This window comes from Genypterus blacodes, unplaced genomic scaffold, assembly GCF_046128005.1.
Source record: "Genypterus blacodes isolate CSIRO-AG114 ecotype Tasmania unplaced genomic scaffold, CSIRO-AGI_Gbla_v1 ptg000058l_1, whole genome shotgun sequence".
NCBI classification, from domain to species: domain Eukaryota; kingdom Metazoa; phylum Chordata; class Actinopteri; order Ophidiiformes; family Ophidiidae; genus Genypterus; species Genypterus blacodes.
The window spans coordinates 5,067,240-5,087,443 of record NW_027466870.1 but is presented as its reverse complement, the minus strand read 5'-3'; the positions used below and the strand labels follow the sequence as shown (position 1 = coordinate 5,087,443).

The 20,204-nt window shown below is 48.0% G+C and overlaps 1 protein-coding gene across 1 annotated transcript; it reads left to right on the top strand.

The window, feature by feature from the left end:
• The first annotated feature begins 347 nt into the window (after nucleotides 1–347).
• rnf220b (ring finger protein 220b) lies at nucleotides 348–20,094 on the top strand. The gene is made up of 6 exons (XM_076153123.1): nucleotides 348–934; nucleotides 4,975–4,987; nucleotides 17,655–17,776; nucleotides 18,583–18,625; nucleotides 18,732–18,824; nucleotides 20,020–20,094. Exons 1-6 carry the CDS (start codon nucleotides 348–350, stop codon nucleotides 20,092–20,094), a joined length of 933 nt encoding a protein of 310 aa, XP_076009238.1.
• Nucleotides 20,095–20,204: the final 110 nt, after the last annotated feature.

The window sequence follows — 20,204 nt, the reverse complement described above, 5'->3', positions numbered from 1 at the left end:
AAAAAGCCCCCAGAGGCTGCTGTGTTTTACAAAGGGAGGGAATGGAAGTTTGTGGAGATTTTGGCGTCGGATTTGGGATTCGGCTGCCTTGGAACATAAAATCAAATGTCTTTCTGTCTCTCTCCTTCAGCCCACATCAGCCTCATTAGCAGCCTTATTCACACCAGTTGTGTCATAATTGTGAGAATAACCAAATGTGTTTTTGTTTATGACTTTTGAAAGAAATACACACCACTGAAAGATAGATTCTATTTTAAAACATGCTGTGTTTTCTCCTCCTGTCCTGTCCCTCCTCAGCAGTTTATCGTGTCCTGTGTCTGTCCTCAGGACCACAGACAGGGAGGTGAATGGACCTCCACCGCCCCTTCAAGATGGACAGCCAGTCCTACCTGCCAGCTCCCCTGGCCTCCCCGGCCCTGATGGTCCTCGCCTCCACGGCCGAGGCCGGTCGGGACGCCTCCGTCCCCTGCCAGGCGCCCAGGCCCTTCGGTGTCCCCGTGTCGGTGGAGAAGGACCTCCACCTCCCCTTCCCCTCAGCGTCCTACACCTTCACCTCCATGTACCAACGCCAGGGCCCCATGTCGGGAACCTTCCCCACCCGAGACTTCCCGGCCTCCCTCCTCCATCTGCACCACCAGTTCACTCCCCCCAACCTGGACTGCTCCACCCTGGGTATGCTCAACCACAGCGGGGTGGGGGCCTTCCGTCCGTTCTCCTCCCCGCAAGAAGAGAGGGAATCGGGGGTTTACCACTCGGCTTTTACGCCCGCCAAGAGGCTGAAAAGCTGCTTCCCAGAGGTGGAGGGGAAGGAGTTTGACTTTGGCTCCCCAGGCGGCTCCCTGAAGGCCGGGGAGGACTCAGGCAGGAAGCTGTTCTCCATGTCTGGACTGCTGTCTGATGGCGAGGCTTCATCCAGTCCAGAGGAACGCAAAGAGCACAGTGAGTACACACTGAACTCAAAGAAACACATCAGTGCATGTTCAGGTTAACATCCAGTACACTGCTTACACGGCTGGATACACACACACATCTGAAGGCGCACACACACACACACACACACACACACTGGCAGTCTCTCACATCACAGCGCGTCTTGCAGCATGTGGTGAAATATGCCTGCTTTAATTGCCGCATCAAAGCGCTGACATGACTCTGTGGATGTGACTCACAGACGCATCCACCAAATGTGACAAATTGAAAGGAGCTCTGTGAGTGAGACGATGTTGTATCTGAAAATATTTCCCCTTTTGCACTTTGGTGTTTATCACATAGTTGGGCAAAGTATTTTCACACAGACAGTGTGTGACTGACTTTGACACAAGTAAATTGAATAGTGTCACTTATTCAGCTTAGTGATCATTAGCCACATATGACCATTAGGCCTATTGGAAGTCAGGCTTCTCTCGGCGCCGAGGAACACAAATACATCGCAGCGTATGGAGGGTTGACATAGGAGGAGTGAGAGTTGGAACGAATGACATCCTGTCAGAGATAACGAGGTGGCAGAGATAGAGAGGAAGGGATGGAGGAGGATAGAGAAAAAGAAAGTCAGAGTGAGAGAGAGGGAGAGAGAGAGAGAGAGAGCGAGCGAGAGAGAGACACGCCAGTGCGCCCTTAGCCTGAGCTTCCCAACGACAACCCTCAGCTCAATATGGCCGCCCACACCAGCCGTCTGATTTGTTGACAAATGAGTGGGAGAGGTGTCAGTCAGCGCAGAGCAGAGAGAGAGAGCCGCTCCTCATTACTCCCGGGGATAATTGCCCGATGACGCGGGGGCACAGCGCTCACCTCAGAGCCAGAGAGAGAGAGAGACAGAGAGAGAGAGAGAGAGAGAGAGAGAGAGAGAGAGACAGAGAGAGAGAGAGAGAGAGACAGAGAGAGAGAGAGAGAGAGAGAGAGAGAGAGAGAGAGAGAGAGAGAGAGAGAGGAAACCAGAGTCAGGGAAGCAATGCTTGGCATGATGGGAAATCAAACCCCCTCAGTGGCGGTCGCCAAGGGGAGCGCCTGACACATGAAAGAGAGCAGGGAAAGATAGAGAGAGAGGAGAGAGAGAGAAAGAGGACCCAAAGGCTCAGCAGATCAGAGGGGGACACTGTCGAAAATAATGACAATGAGAAGGGGGGGAAGAGAGGGCGAGGGGAGGAGGAGGAGGAGGAGGAGGAGGAGGGAGCGAGCGAGCGGCGCTGATACACGCACTCATACATATCACCTAAAGGAAACTTTCATCCCACACATAAAGGGCAGGAGCAGGGACGAGTTGTCTTAAGAAAAGTTTGGCTTGTGCATATGCGCTGTGTGTCTCCATGCATACATATGTCTGTGTGTGTGTGTCTTTGTTGAAACTTCCTGATTTTATCTGCGGTAGGGGGCTGAGTGACAGGGCCAGGGAGGCGGAGTGGCAGGGAGGAATCTCAATATGGAATTTTAATAAGGAGGGGAAGGGGAAAGATGCCAGGCAGAGTGCGGGCGTGAGAGGTGTGTCTGTCTGGGACAATGTTTGCTCGGTGCACTCGCGCATTCACGCTTCCCTCACCTCCTGATTTTCGGGAATCTCATTTGGGGAATGTTGACAAGGACAAAAGGCGAGGTGGGAGAGAACACGGGGGGAACACGGCGCCTCCAAAACTCAGTTTGGGGGGGTTAGGAAATAATTCTGCCACATTGGGAAGCTGCTTTTACAGCTTTATCCAATTAGATTGGAGCTCAGGCAAACTAAGAGCTTTAATGCAATTGAGCTCCCGGCACTTTTCTAAGTCTGACATACACTTGTTCCTCTTGACTGGTTAACAGACACTCCAGGACTGACAGTCTTAAGCAGTAAGCCTGGAATCTTATCGGGATGTGAGCCTCTGCTGCCGGCGGAGCACAGAAGCCATTTACACTGAGGCGGCAACACAGAAAGCAACTTTACAAGGGTCAAAATGTTGCCTCATATCAGATGAGTGGCTGTGGAAGCTTCCTTTGCTCTTAGTCAAGACCGGAATCTCTATTTTTGTCATAGTTTTTATTTAGTAGAGTTTGTTGAAGCTTCTTTTGGTGGTAAATTAGGAAAAAACTAAAATTTCAAGCGTTGATTCCAAATATTGAGAATTTACACCTTTGTCAGTCCTGCTGTGTGTGTGTGTGTGTGTGTGTGTGTGTGTGTGTGTGTGTGTGTGTGCTTTTGTAAAGTAAGTAAATATAAATTAGGCCTACAAACCTTTCCCATGAATGCTGGAGAATCTATACTGTGACACATATAGATAGTCAAATATTTAGTATCCATACTTTTCAATCCTGTGATGTTTTAGAGAATTTGAGGCTCTGCAGCAATTTACTTAAACTCTGCTGCTGCACTTTGGTGTGTGTCAGTGTGAGTTAGAGAGGCAGTGAAGCGTTTCTGACCTCCAGAGTCTGAGCTTCTTTTCTGCAGCATCATTTGTCTCCACCTCCACCTCTGGGCCCTTGTTCCCCTGATCTGTGTGTGTGCATCATAGCCGCTGACGTCTCACTCAGCTCCGCTCCGCTCCGTCCGTCATTTGTACCCTCGCAGACTCCTCTCTTGTTTTTTATCAGGACTGAGGACTGGGACAGCTGTTCAAACAGTGGCGCTGGCTTTCAAAGGGCAGATGTCTTCACCGGAGCGAGTCATGCTTATTTTCCTCAGGGAGAGACGCTTTCAGACCGCAGCTAAGACGGCTTTTTAACAGAAACACAGCAGTTTGGGAAAAAGCGGAGGAGCGGACGGGCAAAACACGCCGTGGCCAGACATTGAGTGCTGTGTGTGTGTGTGTGTGTGTGTGTGTGTGTGTGTGTGTGTGTGTGTGTGTGTGTGTGTGTGTGTGTGTGTGTGTGTGTGTGTGTGTGTGTGTGTGTGTGTGTGTGTGTGGTCATTCAATGTGGTGGCATGAGTGAGTGTGAGAACAGAGAACCAGATGAAGTGGATCGTCTGTATTGTGATTCATTTCATACGTAACTCCTCAGAAAACTATAAACCTTCACCTCTAACGACAAATTTAGTTCATATTTTATTATCCAATCAAGTCTTTTAATCTCAGTGGCCAACAAACCTGATGAACTCACAGGAGGTATCGTCCATATTCCACCTCAGAACCTGTGAACAGTGAACCAGCTGCTCAGCATCCAAATCCTCAGCTGAGTGAAGAGTAGCAGAGGAAGCAGCCGGGGGGGGGGGGGGACATTTAGGCGTAACACACATTGAGGATTCTCCGACAGATGTGCTCAGTGTGTAAGTGTCCTCCACGGTTGGTTATTCACGGGTTGTTAGCGGACTTGTGCCTCGCCCGGACAGAATCAATATTACATAGATTCATCTTAGATTTGGCACATGGATTATCTCCACTGTGAAATTCGATGGGTTTAGCTTGTTACACACGCAGCTGACATTGGATTTGTGTGTGTGCATGTGTGTGTGTGAGTGGATGTGAAAGCCCCACGCCTTTTTAGGATTTGATGAATGGAGCAACAAATGTGTGCATGTAATGAATGCAGGTGTCTCCTTCCCTCTCTCCCTCTCCCTTTCTCTCTCCCTCTAACACACACACACACACACACACACACACACACACACAGTGCTCATTTAATACCAGCGAGCGTGTTTGGGGGCCGTGTTTTCCGTGTAGCTGTCGTTGATCGCCGGCCGTATTGAGTGGAGCTTCCTGTTGAAAGACACAGTGTTTACATCCCACTGGCAGACCACAGGAGATCAATACCAACCACTCAATGCTCATGCATACACATATAGTATCTGCTGCTGCTGCCCACTATTATTCCCAGGGTGTGTGTACTCCGAATCAGACACACACACACACAAACACACACACACACACACACACACACACACACACACACACACACACACACACACACACACACACACACACACTTATACGAGCCGCTACACAACACATCCTTTGTCTCTTGTTGTGGTTCTATGTGTGTGTGTGTGATGTCATTGACAGATAATAAGAGCAGGAGATGCAGAAAGGTTGACTATGTGGCGATGTGTGTTCCTCATCTTTCTGTAAACAGTTACAGCAAACTCCCTCCTGACCTCACCGGCGCTCCTCTGCTTGATTTTCAAACGGGAAGGAAGGAAGCATTTCAATATTAATGGTGGTTTGTGTTTGATGTGAGAGCGCGGCGCTCTGGACTGTTCCCCCTCCTGTTGTGATGGTAGTTTGTTCTCCTAATGTTCTCCTTAGTAAAGGGGGCTTTCATCCTGGCAGGAGGGGAAACTTCTTCTTCTTCTCAGCTCTTTCCCTCCTTCCCTTCATCTTGTAAGAAGTGGAGTTTGGAGGGAACGGTTGCTCGGCAGTGAGACGCCTTCACTGGGGTGGAACGCTGAGGTTTAGCAGACAAACCTGAGTGGCCCTTTGCTCTTTAGTTTAACCCTTCAATGGACCACTTGACCTCTTTGTGGAAAATCCAATTTAAAGTCATTTGCAGCCGCTGAGTGTGTCTGTGTGTGTGTGTGTGTTAATGTAGCAGAATAAACCTGCAAACTGAGGGTAACTAAGCAACCATTTCAACCTTATTAACAATCTGTAAAGACTTATTCATTTATTAACCACTACTTTGAAATCATTAACTATTTGTAAAGTAACTGAAATGCTGTTTACATTTATTTATTTATACTAGAATCCTGAAATAACATTTTAAAAGTTCCGCCCTCTTTTAAGATAAATGCCTTTGTCATTGATGTCTAGGGGTCCACCTGCAAAATCGAGCTTTTACAGTGGTTGTATCTGAGTAAAAAGCCAGTGTGTGTGTGTGTGTGTGTGTGTGTGTGGTACACATTCCTTGCAGGCTGATGTGTCATCATGGTTTCAGTGTGGACCACACGGCTTGAAGGAGACAGACAGGATTTCTATAAGTCTGGCACGAAGCTTTTACAGTAGCAGGGGGGAAATGTGTGTGTGTGTGTGTGTGTGTGTGTAGGGGGGCTTTTTGCGGTGACCATCAGCACCTGTTAGACGGTCAAGTCAGTGTCAGCGCTGCCGAGGCCTGACTCATAAGAGATGTTGTAGTCGCTGCATCTGCCTGGATCTCCGACTGTGATCAGACACGGCAACAAGGCAGCTCCTGTGTGACGGCAGAGGCTGAGTGTGTGTGTGTGCTGGGAGACAGGAACACACACACAGGGAGAGAGAGAGAGAGACAGAGAGAGAGAGAAGGTCATTATGAGTGCAGGGCTCAGGGGTCGTTAAAACAACAGGCTTGTTTTAACAGAGGCCCTCCACCATCTTCCCATCGTTCACTTTTTCCATCTTTCCCATCTTTCCCTTCTTTCTTTCTTTCCTCTGTCTGTCTCTCTCTCTCTCTCTCTCTCTCTCTCTCTCTCTCTCTCTCTCTCTCTCTCTGCCTCTCTGCACCTGATCGACCTGCATCACGGCTGCCTCTGATCTCACATCAAAGACCCTGTGTTTGCGTGTGTGTGTGTGTGAGTGTGTGTGTGTGTAGGACAGACTGAGGCTAACGGCAAAGGGGGCATTTCTGTAGATTGAATCGCTCCGTTCATACGAAGTGGCGCACACACACACACACACACACACACACACACACACACACACACACACACACACACACACACACACACACACACACACACACACACACACACACACACACACACTCACACACACACACACACATGCTCAGTCCAGTCCCCTGAGCCCAACAAATCAGTCAGGCAGATAGAGAGGGCAGGAAGGCCAAACGCTGGGGTGAAACACATGCTGCTGCAGAGGAGACAGACAACACCAACACACCAACCCTGCACGCACCTACATACTGTATATACGCGTGTGTGCGGGTGTGTGTGTGTTTGCCTGTGCCTGGTGTCACAGACAGACCTCATTACAGCATGTCACTCGGGCTTGTTACAAGTCTCCCGGCTGCTGAGAAGCTTGACAAAAGCCGATACGTCAAATGAACACAGGCACAGGCGCGCACACACACACACACACACACACACACACACACACACACACACACACACACACACACACACACACACACACAACCCGATCCTAACATCATTGTTGGGCTTTAAAGCAGATTTTCCCCGGTTGTAGATCATAAAATCAGAAAGAAGTAAATGTTTGTTGTGTCTTCTCTGCGTGTGACAGACGGAGCTCTTTGTTCAGGCGCTGATAAGAGAGAAAGTGGAGATTGCGTCCACGCGGATCGTAAAGATGCTCTGATTGATTAAGTCGCTTCCACCGCAGCGTTGCTTTTCAACAAACTCCCCTCAGGGTCGGGCGCTCCCTTTGCTCTAAAGGTCAGAGTTTGCCATGGATTGACCTTTCACCCCGCCGTGCAGGGGTGTAAACACTCCCCTGATTCTCCACAGAGAATAGCAACCGGCCCGGGCCATAAATCACCGCCTGATAATTGGTAGGAGAACAGCGGTGCAGCAGTATATAACCTTTTACGTGTCGTCTCAACTCTTTATTATGGTGCTAATGAGCGGCCGTGGATCGGGGTTAGGGCTGGGGGTTCACCTCGGTAAAACACAGGCCAAGCGGCTACACACAGCACGCACTCTCACACACACACACACACACACACACGGTGCAGGTACACACCGATCACAGAGGGGCTGGAAGACACCCGGCTACGCACACACACACACACACACACACACATACACAGGAAGCACACACGCGACCACGGACAGATATGCGCGTATGCAAACATTCCTTCACTCACACGCATATGCAAACCCATGCTGGCACACACTACACACACACACACACACACACACACACACACACACACACACACACACACACACACACACACACACACACACACAGGCACACAGGCACACACACACACACACACACACACACACACACAGAGGCTGGCAGTCTCCATTACAGGCAGCCATTAGTATGGAGATTGTGCTAATTGTCCCCACAGACCACACAGGCAGCGCTCTGCAGGCCCGCTGTGAGTCTATGAGCCTGACTGAGAGCCGGGAAACTGCTTTACACACCCTTTTGTTTCGGTCACGACCCTATTAGTGCAATTACAAATCAATCACTGAATAATTACGGGATACACACCACGGATTGTTTCAATGCAAATGGCAGCATTGTTGCACACGGAGAGTAAAGTAAAGTGTCCCGTCGCCAGGAGACGGAGAGGAGAGCAACACAAGTTCAGGTTAATGATGGAATCAGATATTACAAGAGCAAAGTCTACAGTCTGAGCTTTACACTCTGGGTTTTAAGTGTCGCCTCTCCTTTAGAGTATCTAGAAATATGATTGTTAGATTAAAATAATGACACTTAATTAGGGAAAACTGTTTGATCAGCATAGGAAAACTTATAATTACCACATAGATGTGCCAAATTTGTTTCCTTTAATTCATTATTAGAGATGCACACACACACACACCATTAGACTAATTACTAAGTTAAATAGCTTGTTGGGATCTATTTTTTTTCATTTGTTTCATTCCTGTAATATTCAAGAAGCTTTGCACACACACACACACACACACACACACACACACACACACACACACACACACACACACACACACACACACACACACACACACACTGTACACACAAACACACACACGCACACACGCGCGCACACACACACACACACACACACACACACACACACACACACACACACTGCTTTGACCTCAGCCGATTTGCTTGATTTACTGTAGAAATTGTTTGTTGTCACTTTTTTTTGGTATTTATTCTTGGTAGGAAAATGGAAAATTTGCTTATTGAGTCTTCACCAAATCTACCTGATAAACGATCAAACCTCATGTGAAACAGAGGTTTACGTGAATCATGTATATATAACACAGAACATATAACACACGTGTTTATGTACTTGTGTGTAAGTGGGTCTGGCCCTCTGAAACATTTCCCTCTCCTGGACTCTGTGCTGCTGTGCTCTGGGTGGGCTCCATCAGAGTCCAGCAGAGTCTGGAGAGGGTCCAGTCTCATTAGCTGCAGCTCAGAGCTCCTGATCAGTCAAGTAGAGGGGATTGAACTGTGACCCTGTTGAGGCAGAACACAGGGGAGAAGATCTATACCCGCTGGCACTGCCACAGGCCTCTTTTCTTCTCTTGTGTTTGCTGACATGTGGATCGGAGGGGCGTATTGATGGCGGCTCACGCTGCGCCGCGCTCACCCGGGCTACAGATGATACACGCCAGCACGTACACACACACACACACACACACACACACACACACACACACACACTCACTCACAAAGATATCCGTTGTGAAGTGGCGGCGTCCATCTACTGTAAAGTCTAGCCTTGAAGCTCGGTTTGTCTTCCTCTGAACACACAGCACTCAGACTGCTCACCTCTCCGTGTGTCCTAATGCCTCATACACACTCACACACACACACATATACATCAGATTTTTAAAAAATATTTCAGGTGTGAGTGAAACACTACAGTCTGCATCCTACACACTGGAATGCAATCTTAGACAAGAACTCTGCAACCCATCCAACCCTGATCTCATGAAGCTCATACTTCATCTCTGCAGAACCTTATAATCAAGTCGTTATTGATATTATTCTCAAATTGCTAGATTAGTGATGACATTTATTTCAAGATGTTTGTATTATTAAGCGGACAGTTTAACAACAACAAAAAGGCAGAAAATGTAGAGAACTGTAAAAGAAAATGATCAAAAATGATTTTGTATACATTTTGATGAATAAAAGTTTTTTTAGAATAAAAAATCTATTCCATCTTTAGATCGGTGCTTCTATAGAAATTAAACCTGTTCTTATATTTTTTCAGCCTCTTATATGGAGGGAATAGTGATAAGTGAGGCTGAGTGTGTGTGATTGTCCTCTCCCTTTGTGCGTGTGTCTCCAGATAAGACTCTATCTCTATCCTGTCTTATCTTCACACACAACTATTCACACATAAAAGCCTCATCCTCATTTGCCCTAATTGTATGCTCATCCAGGCAGACACAATATCGTCTTTTAGGAAGTGTGACTAACCCAAACACAGGTGTGTGTGTGTGTGTGTGTGTGTGTGAGCGAGGGCCAGGTGGCTGCGGCGCTCTCACACCGCCTGCAGTTTCTGACAGTATCAGATGTTATCAGGAGGAGCTGTGGGAGGGAGAGATGGCTTATCTGTGGCGATGCGCGCTGATGAGGCTGAAGGTGGAGGCGATGCCGCGAGGAGACATCAGCCGCCGCCGCCGCCGCGCAGTGCTGCTTCCTCAAGGCGACGGCTCACCTGCACTGCACCCTCAGTATGTGGGACAGGTGTGTGTGTGTGTGTGTGTGTGTGTGTGTGTGTGTGTGTGTGTGTGTGTGTGTGTGTGTGTGTGTGTGTGTGTGTGTGTGTGTGTGTGTGTGTGTGAGTGTGAGGGGGGAAGCAGGTGGATGTGTTTTCTTTGAGAAGAGGGGGATGGTGTTTATGTGTGTGTGTGTGTGTGTGTGTCAGCTGCCTTGAATTACCCTCTGGAAGGAAATAATCCCCTTTAGAGAACATTTCTAAAAAGGCAGTGAACGGTGTTTCTTACATTTTATGGCCCATTTTGCAGCTTATTTGCCAAACATTGACAGTGTGACATTCTAATCTGCCTGTGTGTGAATGTGAGAGCAGATTTTGTGCTCAGCGATCTGAGACAGCAACAACTGCAGATTTTGTTGTAAACCTGTCAAAATCAAATACTGTTAGCAGAGTGAAAACTATTACAGAGGAGCGGCAGAGGCAGAAGACAGCGAGAACAGGTTCAGTTTGTGTTTCTGTGTCGACCGGCTGAGTCAGAGTTTCACGACACAAGGTTTGATTTTTGTCCTTAAAGGTTTGAGAGGTCGTTGTTTTAGGCATCATGTTTGATGTTGGTTACTCTGAGTAAACACAGATCTGTGCTGATATCAGTCTCAGTCTCCTTCAGGTGTTTAAGTGGAGATTTATTGCCTTAATCAAAACATAATCAAACATTCAAATTGCAAGTAAATTGCGACGCAGCTCCCTGAGTGATAGATGTCACCTAGATGAGCCCTGGATGTGTACTAATGCAGTTTGGGCTCCCAGGTGACCCAGGAAATTAAGTCAAGCCAAGTGGCCCAATATCACATACAAGTGTCTCAAAGGGCTTTACTGGCTCACAGCAGCAGATGGTTCCAGATCAGCCTAGGGCTCTCCAGGAAGGCGGGGAAAACTCCCCTAAACCTTCATGTATAAGGAAGAGGAAGAAACGTTGGGAGAGGCAATTCAAAGAGAGATTCCCTCTCCTCAAACAGCCAGGTGTGCAATAGGAACCGCAGGTGGCAGGAATACAATAATACAGCAAGAGATGAATAACATGAATCCTGAGAGAGAGAGATAGAGGGAGAGAGAGAGAGAGAGAGAGGGAGAGAGAGAGAGAGAGAGAGAGAGAGAGAGAGAGAGAGAGAGAGAGGGAGTGCACATTCTCACCACCATCCTGCCCAATACAGCAGCCTGGGCAGAGCAAAGCCCCCCTGCCACAACCAAACGCTCCGGGCCGACCCGGCGCCCCAGGCCGACGAGCGAGGGAGCCGCACGCCAGCGCAGACGAACAAAACTGAATACAAGCACACAGCAGGCAGGAGTCCTGTGGAGAGAAACTTACTTATAATATTAAGCAGGCGAACACCAAGTGATGGCCGAAGATCTTCAACAAGTTTAGCACCAAATCCAAAACAAGCTGACATTTTATTTCCCCATAATATTTTGTTTCAGTAAGCAATCGTCTTTTTACCCACGCAGCAGACACAGAGCGTCATTAGCTACCCACAGAGTTTCGTTCTGTTGACCTAAAGAATATATATCAAATTTTGTTCTCCGCCGACTTCTGAGAAAAGTATCGGGGTGTTAATCATCTCACAGCCGTCTGGGGATTTCATCTGAATTCTCAGAAGGCAGCAGATCCTCAGCGTCTCTAAAGTGTAATCATGTTTCAAAATGCAGACGAGACAAATTGTCAGCGGTGTTCAGGGTGAGTCACGCACTTTTAAATTGACAGAACTGTCAAGTGTGTGTATCTAATGCCACACATGTCAGATTTGGTGACACTGCTGTCGACAGATAAAAACCAGCAGCTGGATTTAACAAGCGCAGACACATGAAGGCACCAAAAAGTGATGGAGCAGCAAACAAAACATTATGTAAAAGATGCAGAAGCAGATGAACACTTTCTGCTTGTTTCCCTTTTTAATCGGCCCGGTGCACATATTTATTTCAAAAGGTTGTATCGTTGTTGTCGTAATTGAAACTCGCTGACACACTGCTGTTTGTTCAGCAATGTTTAGAAAAGTGGGGTGCAAGCAGCCGAAGCATTCTCTCATTTTCTCCTTATTAACCACTAATTGAGAGAACGAGAGCGAGAGGGGAAAGGAAACGGCGAGAAGTGATGAAAGGTTGGTGCAATAATGGAGAGAGAGAGAGAGAGAGAGAGAGAGAGAGAGAGAGAGAGGAGAGAGAGTTAATGTGTATTAATGAGTGGTCCAGGTTATAGTGATGTGTATTTTTGGAGCCAATCTAATTACTCCCTAATGAAGGATTATGATCTGTCAATTAGCACCTCGTTCTCTCTCTCTCTCTCTCTCTCTCTCTCTCTCTCTCTCTCTCTCTCTCTCTCTCTCTCTCTCTCTCTCGTGCTCCTTTTACTGAGTATAAGTTCCTATTGGTATTAATGGTGACAAACACATATAGATAATAAAATATAAGATAATAATGAAATCAATAATTAATAAATAAAATGGATCATCATAATCACACACACACACACAGATAAAGAGAGAGTTTTTCCTCTCCGTCTCACAGTTATAAAGTTCATGCCCTGTGTTTTATAAAAAGCAGAAGTGAAGAAGTCAAGTTGAAACTTTTCTGTTTTGGGGAAATTGTACTTAATTTAGCTAAAACCAAATGTGTCACTTGATATTCCTAAATGTGTGGAGGCAGGTTGAGGTCCTGACAGTGTGATGTGCTGTGACAGTGTTGGATCTCTGTGTGTTTCAGTCTGTCAAACGTGTGCAGGTTGACGGCATCAGAATGAGTGACAGGCCGTGGCTGGGCAGCTCTCTCTCTCCCTGTCCGCTGTCATTGGCCCTTTGATCCCGTGTGACTGCTCGGACTTTGACAGACAACAGTCAGCAAATGAATGTCAGGATTTGTCTGGACTTGGCATTTTGCTGCCCGGTGTACAAGCTTGATTACAGCTCATCTTTAGCACACAGGATCATAAGTCTGCAAGCGGAGATCTGCTTCTCCTCACATTTAGCTTCACTATTTAAAAAACCTCAATAAGCATTTCAGTATCAAACATCTGTAATTGTAACTTTTTACAGATTTCTCCTCTCAGAACCAAAGTCTTAAAACACATCTGACATTTATATTTCCTCTTAGCTAGCTTGTGCATAAACCTGCCTCAGTAACCAAGGGCAGCCCTGACTTCCCCTCTCTGGCTGCTCTGATCTGCACGTCGCTATCAAAGTTCATTGAGCCATGCATCTCAATGAGAGCCTGATTGATCGTTCGGAGTGGAGCAGAGGTTTGGGTTCGATCTTTGCCCTCAGGTCCTGAGAAGGGAAATGTGGTCAGAGGGGCGCGGTGGAGCGGTGACTCAGTCCACTCTGCATCAACAAGATGATTGGACTGAGACATGCAGGGCCACACCTGTAACTGATGGAACAATTGTAGTGAGTAATGGAGAACATGAGGGAGTGAGAGAGAGTGAGAAATTGTGGGGTTTGTGCTCTGATTGACCTGTGGTCAGAGGGGTTATGTCCATTGATCTGTGCGGCAGAAGAAAAGGGCTTGAGCCTGAGGTGTTTCGCAATGAGCTTATTTGAGCTTTGAATTCCGCCCGGCTCCCAGCAGGAGCTTTCTCATCTTCTGATTCCTGCAGACTTACAGCTGCCATCTCCCGCTGGATGTGGCACCTCCATCTAATGCACACAACACTAGAGAGGCCAAAGGCCAATCAATGTTCTACAAGAGGTGGATACAGATCTTATTAGTCAATGAATGATCATTAGTGGTCTAACGAGACATTGATTTGTGCGAGGGCCAAAGGTTGCGGTGGTTGTTGTGAGTGTCTTTAATACATTAAACTCAATTGATTGCAGAGTGGGAGGGATATTTGTGAAGGATACAGGAATTAGATTGGGCAGTGAGAGATTTGAGGTCAAGCTGCAGAGGGAGGTTTGCCTTCATTGGCCACAGAATGAGGTTAGGATTGAACACGGAGCCCAACAGCACATTTGTCTTTTATGTCCATATTACCGGTGTAGCGGTCCTGTACTGAATAAAAAGCAGATATGTGTGTATCAGTAAGTACTAAGCAACAGGACTGAGGCTTTCAGACGCAGGAGCAGCAGCCCTTTGAAAGCTGAGGAAATGACTGTGCTCATAGCAGATGTGTTACTACAGGGCCTATTATGTTGCTCATTAAATACCCAACCTCTCAATAGGCCATTATTTCCCCAATAAAAAACAAACGGCGGCCTGCATACTTTCCCCTCTCCCCCCTCCGCCTCAGAGATTAGCTCTACCTCACAGACGGTGAAAAAGCCTGACTAATATCCTGCATGTGATGCTTTTAAAGAGGAAGCAGGCCACAGGACAGGGTGGAGTACAGGTGTGGCAGGAGCCGATGGCTTTTATGGCCCCGCCGTCTCCTCTGAAAGTGTGCCAAGGACCTGCCTACACAACCAACCGCTGCAGTGTTAACCGCCAAGCGTTAACTGCGCTCCCCCCGCCAATCTCTACATGCCCACTGCTTATTGAGTCTGTGCTTGTTACGGCTTTATGGAGGGATTTCTGATGTGCTTACAGAATTGTTTGATGATTGGGATAATGATGCCAGTTGGAGTGAGATGTCTCAGCACTTTACCGCCAAAGACCGCAGAGAAAAACAGAGCCTGCAACAAACTAAAACTCCACAACCTTCCGTGATGTCTGCTGGAGCGTTTCCTGCCATTCAAAGCCGTCCAATCCTCCCCGCGTCAATCAGCGTTATAGCGCGTCTTCGGGTTTTGTCACCGGGGGATGTTCGTCACCGCGTCTCCCCTGCAGAACAGCCTTTTCATGCCCCGGCATAATGTCAGCGGGTGACATGCGGGCCTGATGTGATGTGGCATTCACTAAAGGTCACGTTAGGCATCTCAGCTTCGTCCGCATCAGCAGAACTGGCAGCCGTCATATGGGCGCCGGCGTCGGCCATTACCCGGGCCCGCAGGGGGACTGGGTGCTTTGAGGATTTGTCAGCGGGATTCTGATCTCTGTGTTTCAACGGCCGGCAGACAGTCACCGTACCGATCCTGATGCAGAACAAGAGAAAGTGGCCTTGACCATCAATCATACGAGGAGAAAAGGAGGGCTGAGATATCTTGTTGAACTTTCTATCTCCCGATGCTCTTGATAAAGAGAATAGGGCAGAGACATATTGCAGTGTTTTGATGGGTTAGTCAGCCGGCGGGTGCGCTCGGCTCAAACCCACGGGGAGATAAGACAGATTGTATTCAGACGTGTTGTGTTGTGCGCTGACAACACAAACGCACACAACAGATTTATTTTCCCTGACTGTTCCATTTTAGCCCTGACCTGATTAATACATAAAAGCAATATGGAAGTGTAAACGGATCAAAGTGGTTTATTCAATTTTGATGTGACTGAAAGTACAGAAGAGAACGTGAGAGAATAAAAGCAGACGACCCTCTGAAGTGAGGTCAGGGAGGGAGAAGAGGCGACGGCAGCCGGACAAAAGCGGGACAGCCGGGAGAGAGAGAGAGGGAGAGGGAGAGATGTCTTCAACTGATGAGACAGGGACAGAAAAGAGAACAATCAAGAGACGGTGAATGCTCCGGCCAGGCCAACTCAGCGACGCCCCGCTCCGTGAGAGAGAGAGAGAGAGAGAGAGAGAGAGAGAGAGAGAGAGAGAGAGAGAGAGAGCGAGAGAGCGAGAGAGCGAGAGAGAGAGAAGGCCAATCCATCCACGCCAGTTGCCGTAGTGAAGGAGCGGTTAACAAGCCCCACAGGTTTTACAGCCCCCTGTTTGTGTGTCTGAGACCCCCCAGGCTGCAGAGGAGCTGAGGCTGACAGATCCTGACAGGGTTTATGTGGGTTGGGGGGATGGAGATGTGTAAAAAGGTGGTGTGTGTGTGTGTGTGAACCAACAACTGTCACTTAAGAGCAGAGCAGGAGCAAAGGGTTCAGTCGCGGCGAAAGCGTGTAAAGATACACAACAAACAAACACACATGCATATACTAGCACACCATTAGAATGGATGTGTGTGTGTGTGTGTAGCTGAGGTGAAAGGTGGGGGCGGGGGGGGCTTATCCAAAAAGTGGACCAATAAAACACCTGAAAATCAAATCCCCTTGCTCTTATCGCGGCGCCATTCAGAGACGTTATCTGTGCAGGTAATGCGGTTATAAATTCAATTTCAGCCCAGAGATTTCATTGTTTACTGATGCCTGCGTGTTCCGGGCGGCAGAGCGCAGAAAGCCCGGGAACGCTCGATGCGTGTCGGGAAAACTCATTTAGGCCTCCACGAGGGGATGCAGAGGAGGCGGCGTGAGGGGAGGAGTGAAGCGGGCCAGCTGTCACTCTTCCAAGGACACCCGACTCCGCTTTCTATTTTCCGCCCCATGTTTTATTTACAGGCCATTTTGTCCTATTTGGTTCCTCATTATGGGGGCTCATAGCTCAACTGATGTCAGGGGACGCCACTTGCCGACAGACATTGGCATCCCTGCTTGTCATGTCGCCGGTCATTTGGAGCGGAGCCGGGCCGAGTGTTAGTCGGCCGCTTGGATAATAAGGTCCTCAAGGAAGTGGAGTCCACACTGTGGGGTCACCAGCTGTCACAAACGCTAACCTGTTGCTAACGTTATATATTAGAAATCTGTAAATTGTGATAGCCAGCCCTGTCATTTGTTTTCCCTCCACTGTGCAAAGACAGGAAATTAGGTGCATCATGCCTACCAGCTCTCTCCCTGTGATTGATGGCTTTCAGGAGTAAATCACCTCATCTACTAGGTAAAATCTTGATATAGTGGAGCTCCTCAGGCTCCCAGCTGGCTGCTTATGGCGGTAATCCATCAGTGGGGCCCAATGGGCCGAGCGGCCCTCCTGGGTAATGTTCCTATTGACAGCCTATGATGTCAACACTGTGACAGCAGGGGGCCAAGCAGTGTGTCTGTTTGTTTGTGTGTGTGTGTGTGTGGGACTGTATTTTACCTGTTTTCCCCTTAGTAGTACACATAGAGCCACTGCTGACACACACACACACACACAGCAGAAATAATAAGAGCCAATTCAGCAATCTTTTATTGTTTCCTCGTCGATCCCTGGAGCCACGTAAATAAGATCTGATGAGACGAGAAGTAACAAGCAACAAAACTAAATGTAACGTTCACAAGTCTGCAGACAAAACACAGAAGAGTCTCAGGGATATGAAGCCTGAACACACAACTGTAGGACCGTAATTGCATAAAAACGGTGTCACATGATCGCAACGGACCCTCTTCCTCTAGTGTTCCCTCTGACCTTTGCTCTTTCTCTTTCTCTCTCTCTCTCTCTCTCTCTCTCTCTCTCTCTCTCTCTCTCTCTCTCTCTCTCTCTCTCTCTCTCTCTCTCTCTCTCTCTCTCTGTGCCTGCAGGTAAGGTGAAGGCTCTGTATGACTCCCAGGCCCCGATGTGTCCAGTGTGCCAGGCGGTGCTGCGACCGGGGGAGCTGCAGGAACACATGGAGCAGGAGTTAACCAAGCTGGCCCAGCTGCAAATCAGGTCAGCCATTAAACCGTCGCCCTTTCTCTGTTTCATGCCTCCAGAACTGGATTCGTTCTCGTTTCGTCCCAGACTTTCTATTCTGTTCAGCTTTCATGTCATAATTAATGCTGACAGACGCGTCACAGAAGGGACCCCCCCCCCTCCATGGTATCTCCCAGCGTGTCTGTCACCTGAGTGCAATGTTTACAAGCCTCCTCATTGTTCTCTACATATTTCATATTACAGCCTCCGGCCTCCAGGCGACAAATCATACAGCGGGCGGATAATGTCCTGCTAATGGCTGCTTTGCCTACATCTACACACACACACACACACACACACATCACACAGTAACATTTCCACAAAGACCAAGGGTGCACACAGACACACACACACATTACCTGCTGCTTAGACCAGAAGAATGATATCTCCAATAAAGACATTACACTCCAAATCTGCTTAACGACCGCTCCGTGGACAGTAATGGTTTCAAATTGAACTTGGCCCACGGGGACACTCTGTATGCATGTGTGGGTGTGTGTGTGTGTGTGTGTGTGTGTGTGTGTGTGTACGTGTACAGTATCTGTGATCAACAAAGTGGGAAAGACTAAAAAAAGGTTATGCACAATCGCAAGCACAAACAGGAAGGAATAAAGGGAGACACTTTGCCGTAGATAGTGTGTGTGTGTGTGTGTGTGTGTGTGTGTGTGTGTGTGTGTGTGTGTGTGTGTGTGTGTGTGTGTGTGAGAGAGAGAGAGAGAGAGAGAGAGAGAGAGAGAGAAAAGCATGTTTTATACTCATGTTGTTCCCTCTTCCTCCCTCAGTGCCGCCCCAGTGCAGCATGATCATCTCATGAGGACACCTAAGGTAAATACGGAGGTGATGCCTTCATGATCTTCAGGAAAACTCAATTTCTGGTGTCTTGCCTTTGACTCTCTGTCCGTCTGTGCTCTCTGCTTTTTCTCCCCTCTAGTCTCTGACTCTCTCTTTGCACATCAAACGTGAGGGGGCTTCTCCCACGTCTCCCCCTCGACTGTGTGAGGACGCACACTCTGACCGATACCAGGTGAGCTGACAAGAAGAGAACAATCAAAACAATCAATAAAGAAGACAATTCCTAGTTTTCAATAAAAAAGAGAATGAAATGTTGCATGAAGAACTCTCTTGCAGACACACACACACACACACACACACACAGACACACACACACACACACACACACACACACACACACACAGACACATGTTCTCTCCAGCTTTGTTGTGTTGCTTCACTGACACATTGGACTGGTTTGCGTTGTGTTAAATTGTCTTGAGGTCGCACAAATTCTAGTTCCGTGTTAAACTTCTGAGGTCTGGGGTCGATCACACTACACTTAAAAGTCATAAATTCATTAGGATGAAAAGATGAAGATTTGTTGTTGGGTTGTAACAGAGTGACTAATACCTCACTTATTACAGCGCATTCCTCCACAAAGGCCAAACTCGTTCTGATGTGGCTTTGTTGTGTTTCAGCCGCAGCTCCAATGGTTGTAATTAGATCTCTGGATAGAACAAACCAGGGCCGGCACAGGCAGGGCTTTGAACCCATAACCTTCTAGCTGTGAGGCAGCAGGGTGCCTGCATGCTGGCCCACAGAGAACTCTTATAGAGGAGATAAATACGACATGTTTGACTGAAATATGCCACAAATTACAACATTAAGAAAATCAAATCCTGGATCCAGATCAGCACCAAGAGTTTATGAGTTTAAAGATGTAAAACCGCTGTGAAGGTCACTGTGCAGCTGTGAAGGTCACTGTGCAGCTGTTACTCATGCTACTGTACTGTTACTTCTGTTAGTATTGGGGAATTTTGTGTAGAATCTGTGGTAATCTGCTTCACTGTGCGTTTGTCTTCTTCCAGACGTTTCTGCGTGTGCGTGCCAACAGACACACAAGACTAAATGGTACGTAAATACACAGTCTGTGTGTGTGTGTGTGTGTGTGTGCGTGTGTGTGGAATGTGAAGCTGCTTTGCCGTGTGTTGTGTTAAAAAAAGGAGCCAGACTATTTCTAATAATCCAGCTTCTTTTATTGCGACCAGTTGTGTGTTCGTCCCTCCCTCCTCCCCTCCATGTCACCATCCCACCCACCCACCCGTCTGTCCGTCCGTCCGTGGTTAACACATCCTCCCTTTCCCACACCATCTCCCCTGGCCTAGCGCCCACACGAGCAGAGGAGCTATTAACCTTTCAACTTTGACCTCTTGATATGTTAACAGTCGATGACCTCTGCTGGTGCAGGTGCTACGTCAAATCCGCCCCATTACGCCCTCACAGCGCCGGAGCTCACCTAGACTGCACGCAAGCTGGTAAGACGCTCTGAGCCGTACGTCTTTCATCCTCGCCACAACACGCATGCAGAGCCACGCCTCCATCACGGGCCGACGGTCACACTCTGAGAAAC

Excerpts from the sequence above, each read along its gene's own strand:
- rnf220b (XM_076153123.1), top strand. The coding sequence starts at position 348 with ATGGACCTCCACCGCCCCTTCAAGATGGACAGCCAGTCCTACCTGCCA. Across the intron at positions 18,626-18,731 it reads ATCTCATGAGGACACCTAAG|TCTCTGACTCTCTCTTTGCA; the intron begins GTAAATACGGAG and ends TCTCCCCTCTAG. Across the intron at positions 18,825-20,019 it reads CACACTCTGACCGATACCAG|TCGATGACCTCTGCTGGTGC; the intron begins GTGAGCTGACAA and ends ATATGTTAACAG.